Source organism: Teleopsis dalmanni, chromosome X (genome assembly GCF_002237135.1).
Source record: "Teleopsis dalmanni isolate 2A chromosome X, ASM223713v2, whole genome shotgun sequence".
Taxonomy (NCBI): Eukaryota; Metazoa; Arthropoda; class Insecta; order Diptera; family Diopsidae; genus Teleopsis; species Teleopsis dalmanni.
This window is the reverse complement of record NC_051848.1, coordinates 7,266,703-7,277,721: the sequence shown is the minus strand read 5'-3', so window position 1 is coordinate 7,277,721 and position 11,019 is coordinate 7,266,703. Positions and strand designations below refer to the sequence as shown.

Sequence of the window (11,019 nt, the reverse complement as noted above, 5' to 3'; positions counted from 1 at the left end):
TTTTGTTTAGTCAATTTAACATTGAGAAGAGCTATTATATAGAGAGTCTTGAAATTCCTATTCAATTTAACATTGAGAAGAGCTATTATATAGAAAGTCTTGAAATTCCTATTCAATTTAACATTGAGAAGAGCTATGGTTCAAAAAATACTCTAAGAGGGACGCCATTAACCATTCACCTAATCGAGTAAAATTTAAATTGATCACAGAAGCGATGTACTCACAGAGAGAATAAAACGATGTCATGATCATAATTAGAATATTTTGTATGATAAATATTAGATCAATAGTAGATTTGGGAGAACTGCAGCCATACTGAAGAGCTCCAATCAATTGGTGGACAGTTGGCTGCGGGTACCTTATAAATGAGGATGAATTAAATCAAGTGGCTTTTTCTGAAATAAATCGATGAACTATATACATACAAATCTATTTTCATTATAGCGTCATGACTGTTTAATAAAATAAATACTATTATGAAATTACTGACATGATTTAAAAGCGCTCTAAGTAACCGAACCGGGTGCAGACCCGGTTATAAATGCAGATTTTTTTTTGGTCTCCCTTTGTATGTATTAGACAGAGGCACATCTAAACTTCAGTCTCTGCGCATATTTGCATCCAATCATATGCTGCATATAAGCTGCTAGCCATTAATTTATTAAACTAGTATGAAAAGGTTAAATATTTTAGTAGCTTTAAATAAAACTAAAAATATTTTAATTTATTTCTGGTGAGCACATAATTAAGTTAAAAATTTTCAATTAAATGTAAATCTAAACGAACATTAAGAACAAAAAGACTATAATGTAATCGAAACCCACACAGTTGATATGTGTAGTATCAATATAAAGTCAATATATATATCATAAAAATCCTGAGAAATTATTTTGCATTCCATAGAACTATTGAATGACAACTATTGAATGAATTTTATTGATCACTAAAAAAGCAGGCTTAAGTAGTGACAGAATCCAAAGACATGTGTTATGAGAAGAATATAGTTTGACCAATCTATTAGTTTTAAAAATATTTATTTTAATGAAATAAAATTATTTAATTAAAAGTAAAATGTAATAAATGCTACAAAATTTAATAAAAATTATTTTTGAATATTACAATAGATATAATCAGCTTGAGTAGTTTAAGAAATTTATGAAAAAGACAGACTTTTATATAAAAGAATGGTTATGCAGAACAGGTATATATAATGTAAAAGAACAAATTCGAGTCAAGGTTAGAGAAAAGAAAAAGCAGCAAAAAGAGTTCATTATCTACGAGCTATTATAGTTTTCGCTTAGTGAATATTTTGCTCACGAGCGGAAAATTTATATGAGTTATTCTTTTTATGAAATATAAAATTTGAAATATGAAACTAAGTAATTTGCGTAAACGAAGTGTTTGTTAAGTGAGAGATAATTGTTTCTAAAAAGTTAAATAAAAAAAAACAAAGGTATTTTTAAAGTAAAAAATCACCACAAAGAATATATTAAAAGATAAAGAAGTAGAAGAAGTAGTAGATGAAATGACCTTTAAAAACATAGAAAAACTCTTTAAGACAAATTTAGCAAAATAGCTATAAACATATATAATGATATTTTTCAGGACTTTGTAAAGAAAAATCAATCGAAATACTAATAACTGAGTACAATAAAAATTTATCTAAGAATAATAGAAAACTGTTAGCAAAAACTATTATATAGATATATAGATATAGATAGTAAAATTATTTTAAGTTCTACTACTGAAAGAGTTATAGACGAATAAGCCTGTATGAATATAGAGTACACAGTGCAATTCAAGAAGAGTTAAAAAACAAAACTAAAATGTTGAATAAAAGGGAACTTTGAAATAATTTAAAGATATATATAAAAAATATAAGAACCAAGTTTATTTAAAATTGAACTCATACATTATAGAAAAAACTCTTCATAAAGTTACTGATAAAATTTTTAGAAGATTGCCTGTTTTTAAGAAAGGAGTTATATATCTTGTGTTCAAGAAAGGAGTTTTATAATTATAATTATAATTAATCAATAATTATACTTTATTATTTTTTTTATAATTTTATTATAAATAATAATTATAATTTTTATAATAATTATTATAATTATAAAACCAAAAAGTTGAAAAAATAGATGCTTAATAAAGGTACTGTTATGATATATGAAAGACTGCTACTAATACAATAAAATATATAAAACATATAGTAACCTTAAGCTTTTCGATCAATTTTATATGCAAGAAAGTCTCGCACATATGTCTTTTATAACAATAAAGAATTAATTTAAGAATAACAGCTTAAGTATTAACAATTGCAGATTGAAAACTATATATTAATAATAAATTTTAAATTGAACATATTTTTAATATTTAATTTGAATAGATAAAAACTCAAACTTCAAACAAAAAATTGATATCAAGTGGATATCACTTGCAATACAAACTTAAGGACTCTACGGAAGGATTTTAAAGAGTAAATTACCAGACTACGGGTTTCTAAGAGAGCTTAAAAAGAACAAGTACATTGTACATATTTTGAAAGGTCAAGAATGAAATGAACATTAACTCTAACTCATCAATTTCGATAAAATGGGAGCTTAAAGGAACTATATATCTTATAAAATTTATAGAATAAGAGTGAGCGATTTTCTTAATTATTGTGGTGTGGCTTCATAAAGAATTTATCATAAAATCGTATTAAAATAAAAAAAAAAAATTAAATAGACAAAATAATAAATAGACGGAAATAGAAATAGACAAAATAATAAATAGACGGAAATAGAAATAGACAAAAAGATTACATATAGTTCTGTATTTCTACTTACTATACAGTTTTAATATGGGCATAATAATGGGTTTGATCTAACTCGCAATAACAGCCACACAAATCTCAATGTTAAGTCATTTTTATATATAAAGCTGTAACTATTTTTTAAATATTAAAGAGAATTATATAAAGTTGAAATTTATTTAAGAACTGTCACAGAAGGTTCCTCTGAAAAACCATTATGTTCCAGAAAAAATTAGTGATCGGGCACTTCTTTATCTAATCTAATCTTTATCTGATCTAATCTTTAATTATTTTATTTTTATTTTAATTATTATTTTAATTATTTATGTGAAGTTGGAAAAAATTGACAACAAAGTATTAAAAATTATTTTGGTTAAATGTACTACAATTTTAGGATATGATGTATATAGTTATGATATGGATAGAATATAATAGTCGGGAGGTTTATAGTATAAAGCAGGGATTCAATAAAAACATTAAACTTTAAATGTAAGATAATTACAAAATATTGGCAGTGTTTAAGTTAATTATAATTAATTATTTATAGATTTATTTATTAAGCCTGTGCGTATACATTGAAATAAAAAATAAATCAAAACGAAGTGCTTTTAGCAGTTAAACCTTCAAATAATCAAATCAAATAAACTATAAGTACTTTTCGTAACATTTTTGTAATAAACGAAAATATGTAGAAATTAGTTATATAACTTAATTAATGGATAAAACTGAAAACATATTTTAAAGTAAGACACTTCGCTTTTTTGACATTTAAAAAAATCACGCACATATCTAATATATATATATTAGTGTATCTGATAAGTAACTATAAATGGAAAGTATCTCATTTGTGTATAATATAATATGCAAAATAGTTAGGCAGTGATATAATAGCATTTTCGAAATATAATTATTTAGCCTTATAATATTAATGTAATAAAAAAAATAGTATAAAAATAGTATAAAATTAATAAGGAATTGTTCACGTGTATCTACAATTTGGAGCAATATTCTATGGATCATAGAATAAACTAAAATAATGTATGTAATAATTTTCCAAATGGTTGCCGACTGATTGAGTGCATAGTATTTTAAAATTCAATGGAATGGAATTAAATTTCAAATCTAGAAAGTACCATTAACTGAAATTGGTTAGAATGTTTTTTTGATTTAAATAATTTCTTGTAAATAATTAACTTATGATTACGTTATTATTTCGTTCACAAAAAGGCTGACGAGTATTCGTATGAAAGTTTAATCGAAAAATACATATAAGATGGAAAAAAAAAATTAAAATAGATGGAATTACATTTCACAGATAAATTATAAAAAATATAACAGTTTTTGTTTCTGTTTTTGTTTAAAAAAAATGAAAATTTTGTTTAGAGAAATACAATTATCACAAATTAAAATTAATCAATAAAAATATATATTAATAGATTTGTATATTTATATATAAATATAAAATAATGTATATAATTGTTTTATAATGAAAATAATTTACAAAATTTTGTTGTTTTTCTAACTGCTTACGTATGTTTATATATATATATATATTTATTATATACATATACATATATATAAATTTAATACTAATATTGCGCATGATCGTGGCCATATTTTTACAAAATGTATTTATTTATTTACATTAGGTAAATAAATTTTAATTTTAAGTATTTTAATTAAAAATTTTGTTAAATAGGCCAATTTAAAATTCGTTACCAACAACATTAAAAAAATTTAATTATTTTATTTAAATAATAGAATAAATATATAAAAAAATATTTTAATAAAAACATTTTACTAATCATTTTTGAGTACCTAAATTTTTAATTTTTAACAATTAACAATTTTTTTCTTTCAGTTTACAAATTCGTTTTTCATAGTTTTTGTTTCAAAATTAAAAACAACGAGTGAATTACATATTTTGTGCATTTGGAAAACATTATCTTGACATTTGTAGCGTTTGCTTTAAAATAATATAATATACAATATAACTGCGGCGGACTATTCGAGTTGCACAGTCCACAGTCCACAGTCGTAAAGACCAATTAGAAGTTTAAATTTTAATTTTTATATGCTTTTTGTTTTCAATAAGTTTTGCTTTTCTTTTTTTTTTTTGCTTAAAAAGTTATGCTAATATTTACTTTTAATAAAAATTTAAATAATATCGAACTTGTGTTTTTGTTTTAATTATAATTTTTTTTTTTCTGTTAGTTAGTTGCGGTTAAAGATCTTGAAATTACGCTGTTGAATCTTCAATGTCGTTATCGATTCGTGATGAACGTATGCCAGTCTTACCGGTCCATGGATAGATATCAGGACAAGGCTGACATGTTTTCATGTACCGTACACCGGATTTATGCCATAAATTGCATACTTTTGGATTGTTGCAACGTTTTGGACGATCCTGTTTGTTCATATATGAAAAATGTTTAGATTTATGATTCTTATATATTAGTTTTTATATATACAAAACATACGGAATAATCACACTGGAATGGCTGGAAGGAATTAATTCTCGAGTTTGGTGTTGGATCTCTGACCCATTGCAACATCTGCCAATTAGTTATAATCCAAACATCGGGCATGGCATTGATAGCATCCAAAAATTTAATAAAACCTTCCTTGTGATGTGGCTGTGTGAACCAAGCAGCATGATAGAATAAACCAAATGGAGCTCTGCATAAAAAAAAACAACACAAAACGATGTCAATATCAAACACTTAAAAATATATATATATATTTAAACAACATATAAAATTTGGTTTTGACAGGGAAGCAATAGCCTTCACAAAGATAATTATTCTATCAAAGATTTAGCCATCAGATGCCCACAAGCAACAGTCTTTCCTAGATATTTTATTCTACAAAAGTATTTTAAATATTAGAGTAGTCAATGTAAGGATTGCATGCAATAGTTGCCGGTAGTTGACGTATATAGTTTCTGCTATATCGGAATATAGCTGCTTAGTGGAAAAAGTTATCCAAAATAATAAATTTTTCCATTCATTGTAAACTGGTTGTTATATCAACTTGCCTCGGAGATTCCAATCACGTCAACAACTGATGATCTATTTACTAACTAGTCACTATTTATCAAAACTTAAAGCCAGTTATTATTTAAAGACAGTTATTATTCTATATAAATGTTATATTGTGATTTGTTTAGTGTATTCATCTGACCTCGAAGTAATTATTTCACTAAGGTTTAATTTAGTTAGTTTAATTACTTTTGCAGTAAAATGTCAAGAGTCGGATAACTTCATATATATGTAAGATTGTTGATGTAAGAATGCATGTTTATTTCACTCAAAAGTATATATCGTATATAATACGTTTATACATCGTATATATTGTAGGCTATACTATTCGTTATATCCGTCGGTCTCCTCTAAATTTCGCCAAGTGAAATTAGTAGTAACCATATATATATATATACATATATATGCATATATATTGTATATATATATATATATATATACTATAACAAATATTGGGACTGACATATATCAATGGTCCGATATGATACTACTGAGAAATTTACCTAGTCTTCTCGAAACTCTCGAATGTAGTAGAATGTTTAGTAGAAATGTAAACAGTTTTGTTGTCAACAATTCTGAATTCTGAAGAGTGGAATTCTTCTAAAGTGTTGACACTTTTTCTGGAAAGAGTCAGGCAGAAAAATAACAAATGCGTAATTCTAACATCTTCTGCAAAAGTCTACCTATCAAACAATGACAATGGAAGAAAGGACATGAGCATATTGATACTATTCCTTGTTTAATTTAGAAGAGTGTCTGTACTGTTAAAAGTTACTTTGGATATGGCTTGTGCTATATACTAGTCTAATGTATATAATAAATAATTTTTAGTCTTGAAATAAGTATATATATTGTATAAATATATAGTATTTTTATGACATACCATACATTCTAAGAACACTAGTAATAATATATAAATATATATACATGTACATATAGGTATATATTATACCAATGAAATACATTATTAAAATTTACCTATTTGTTGTATAATGTCTTTCGAAATTTTTCATAATCATTTTATAGACACCATCAGCTTCACTTGGATTTGAGCAAGCATCACCCATGGAACAACGGCCACCATTCAAATCTTGCCACATAACCATAGGCACTTGCCAGACGCCAGGATAGCTCTTGGTCGGGCATGGCGGTATCATGCAATCGTGGAAGATCTTGTAATCAAGTGTATAAGGCCAAGAAGGTGGACGATTCTCATAGACTGGCATTGATGAATCGTAAGTGAAGTTCGAATCGTATAACATTTTGTACATTTTATTGCCTCCAACCGATAAGAATGGAGCACGCATGCCACGAACATCAGACAATTTGACTCCACCATAGGCAGATAGGATTTCACGTTGTCCAGCCACTTCACGTGTCCATTTCTTTTGTGAGAATTGTTCACCAAAACTGTGACTGTTGTTGGTATTGTTTTATGAGAATTAATAAAATTTTATTAAAATAATTTCAAAAAAATATTTTTATTTTGTAAGAAACATAAAATTAAAATTAAAATGGTTTGTATGTGTGTTTTATAGATTTTTTATATTGTTTTAAAAATTTTTAATTTATTTTTTTTTTTTTTATTAAGAAAAATTTTATTAGTCAAGCGTGAGATTGCGAATATATTTTTTAATAATATTATAATTTTTTAACACTTTTGTTTTTAAATATAAAAGTCAACATTTTTAATTTTAAATTTATAAATCAATTGTTTATAAATAAATTTAAAATTGAATCTTAATTAATATAAATATGTATTTATATACATACATATATCGATGATGATAAATATTTTAAATATATTCAATAAATTTAAAATTAAATTAGTGTAAAAATTATTTTATATATTTTATTTTATTATTTATTATTTTATACCTTTTTTATATTGTATTATATTCATAAATTTTTTAATTTTTCATTGTTTTTTATATATAAATTTTCAAAAAAATTTTTACAAATAAATTTTTATATATTTTTTATATACAAATTTTTATATAATTTTTTTTTTATTTTTTTTTTATTTTTTTTTATTTTTTCATATTTTTTTATATTTTTTTATATTTTTTTATATTTTTTTATATTTTTTTATATTTTTTTCTTATATTTTTTTAATATTTTTTTTAATATTTTTTTATATTTTTTTTATATTTTTTTATGTTATATTTAGATAATAATTAAATTAATGTATAATTAAATATGATTAGTTATAAGCCTGGGTGGCGAATCAACTGTGATGTGATATTAAGTTGTTAATATTAGTGTATATATAACAGTTCTATAATATATTATATATTAATATATATATAAATATAAATAAATATAAATATAAATAAATAAATATATATATATGTATATATATTATTAGAAAACCTCAAAATTTCTCTAAATTATTTAAAAACAAATTTCATATTTCAAACGACATATTAAAATATATTTTTATATGTAAATATTATATGTAAATATATCTCTGTATTATAGACAAACGGTTCATATTCGCTGAATAGTATATACTACACTTGTATATGATAAGAATATTTAATAATATAACATCATAATGTTTAATAGTAAAATAATTAACAATTAATTATAAAGTATTAATTATTTATATATGTTTATTTAAGTAATAATAATATTAATATTGCATCCGTAAGTATTAAGAGAGAAACATATTAACATATAATGTATGGTTTTAAGCATTATATTTATAAAGCAAAACTACATGTATATATATTAGTATTTATATGTTTGTATATTAAAGAAGAGAGTGTGTGTATGTTTATACATTATCAATTTAATTAAAGTTACTTTCTTAGTAAAATATTAAAGTCAGAAGAAGTTCTTTAGAAAAGTGCAATACAGTAATTTTTACTAAGGCGTGCGATACTATAGTTCATACTACATTCTGCTGGTTAAGTTGTTTGTGTGTCAGTGTTGATGTCGAACTTGGGTTTCTAATTGAAGACCATATATTTATTTCATCATTTTTACTTACGATACGGTGTGGGAGGCCATTTCATGACCATCGGCATATAAGTTTTGCACTTGACTGTAATCAGTCCATTCGTGTGATACATAGAATGTTGCTGTTATGGGGCAACCGTTTGGATTGACACGTCCCTTTTCAAATAAATCAGTGTACAATTGCTTATTGAGATCATTTACGGAATCGTCAAAAGTCAACAAGACAATTTGTGGTACACTTTCAACAGGTAAATCACCTTCACATTTTTTTTAATTCATACACACATTTTTTTTTGGATAGTGGTTGTATTGGAGTGGGGGGAATGTTGCACAAAATATATGAAATGCATTACAATACATATATATATATTTATAGCAATTTATGTATTTTTTTAAATATTTTTAACAGTGTCACCAATGATTTTATATGATGATTTGGCGTAACAAAAGTAAAAAATGCCATGAAAAAAAGAAAAAAAATTAAATTAATATACAAAAATTAAATGAATCAATAATTAAATTATAAATATAAAATAAAATAAAATTTAATAAAAAAATGAAATAACATTTGATAAACATTTATTGTTCTTGCATAAATAAATCAGCTTAGCACTTGTTGCACCAACGTCGAAAAATTAAAATATATATGGAAATGCTTTACAGAGTATATAGATGACATAGGTTCAATCACAGCGAGAAGTAAACAAATACATTAGCCCCATTCAATGTTTATATTTGATTTGGTTTTATTTTTGTTTTTGCTACTCAATCTTAAACTTACGATACTGTGTGTGATGCCATTTCATGGCCATCTGCGTAGAGATCCTGTACCATACCATAATCGGTCCATTCGTGCGACACATAGAGAGTGGCACGTATAGGACAACCATTCGGATTTTTGCGGCTCGCATTATTGAAAAGTTCCTCATATAATTCAATATTGAGTTGACTTACAGCATCATCGAAAGTTATTAATACTACTTGTGGTGTTTCCTTCAGACTTAAGTCGCCTAGATTTTAATTGTTCGAAATTATTGTTAAATTTTTTATATTAAAATTAAAGGGCCAATTATTTTAGTTCAAAATAAGTTGATCTAGCAATTGGCAATTAATGTATACGGATACATAAATTATCTATAGAAACGAAAGAAACTTTAATCCAGTTATATCAACTGACTGGTCATGAATACGGACAAATCAATTATTTCTGAAGATGAAACAAACCTTAACCCAGTCACATTACCTCTTAAAAAATTGTGCAGTATTATTTTCAGTAATGAGCAGAAAAACTCAAATATCCACTTCAAATCTTATTTATAACTATGTTCACACACACAGCTTCATTAAGCAAAAATCTATCTTTATTTTTAAATCAAGCTAAATGGAGATTTCTATTCAAAACTAAAGTAAACTTTAGGCGTCAAAATATATAAATATATTTTATTTAATTTATTTTAGAAAAAATATGTGTTGTAAATTTGTAAATTTAATTCTATAACAAAAAAGATTTGATTTGAATTACAAAAGACAACATTGAGTTTATGTAGCATTAATATGAGTACTTGTACTTCTGTACTATGAAATTCGGAATAGGTTTGCTTATAGCAACTTTTTTTAAAATCACAAAATATTATATGTATATATTGTCAAGAAAACAGCATTAACTGTACTAAAATTATACATACCGGGTATATCTTTGCCACCACAAGAACAGTCTGGCAATAAACAAACGTCCTTGCGACATTTAGCTGCAGTTTTATCTGGTGTAGGCTGTGGATATAATGGATCTGGACGAGTTGGTGGATTTTTGTATATATCAATAAATTCTTGTGCTTTTGAAACAATAGTACCGGATGGTTTCAATGTAGGACGTGTACGTCTAGAAATACATATATAAACGTCTAGCAAACATATAATATTATAAAACTGTAATATACTACTTACGGTGGATGTGTGCCTCTGTTGCTAGTAACTGGGGCGGCTATATCGCGATCTTGATTGGCGTAATGTGCACTGCCACGATTTCTGTTGTTGTTATTATTTGTATTAATTCTAATAAAGTTGAAGAAGCGTGTATATTTTTGTGTTAAAGAATAAAAAATTTAAATTAGTTCTTTTTTAACTAGCTGAGTACGTAGAGATTATTGAATATATATGTATATCAATATTTAATAATAATTATAATTTTACAATAAAGTTACACACATAATTATTCATAAT

General features: G+C 24.8%; 1 protein-coding gene across 4 annotated transcripts in view; it reads right to left on the bottom strand.

Moving 5' to 3' along the window:
- Window positions 1–4,943: 4,943 nt before the first annotated feature.
- The window catches only part of LOC119690198 (dual specificity protein kinase splA), a 236,797-nt gene continuing 230,721 nt past the window's right edge, over window positions 4,944–11,019 (bottom strand). For 2 of the 4 annotated variants that reach the window (XM_038105206.1, XM_038105208.1), the window contains 6 exons: window positions 10,744–10,851; window positions 10,485–10,678; window positions 9,581–9,809; window positions 6,814–7,251; window positions 5,275–5,473; window positions 4,944–5,201 (listed from right to left, as the gene is read on the bottom strand). In XM_038105206.1, the coding sequence (XP_037961134.1) occupies window positions 5,034–5,201; window positions 5,275–5,473; window positions 6,814–7,251; window positions 9,581–9,809; window positions 10,485–10,678; window positions 10,744–10,851 (1,336 nt within the window). In that variant the 3' untranslated portion in view covers window positions 4,944–5,033. Of the gene's footprint in view, window positions 5,202–5,274; window positions 5,474–6,813; window positions 7,252–8,830; window positions 9,057–9,580; window positions 9,810–10,484; window positions 10,679–10,743; window positions 10,852–11,019 lie in introns of all 4 variants that reach the window. The other 2 variants (XM_038105207.1, XM_038105209.1) reach the window with 1 other exon arrangement.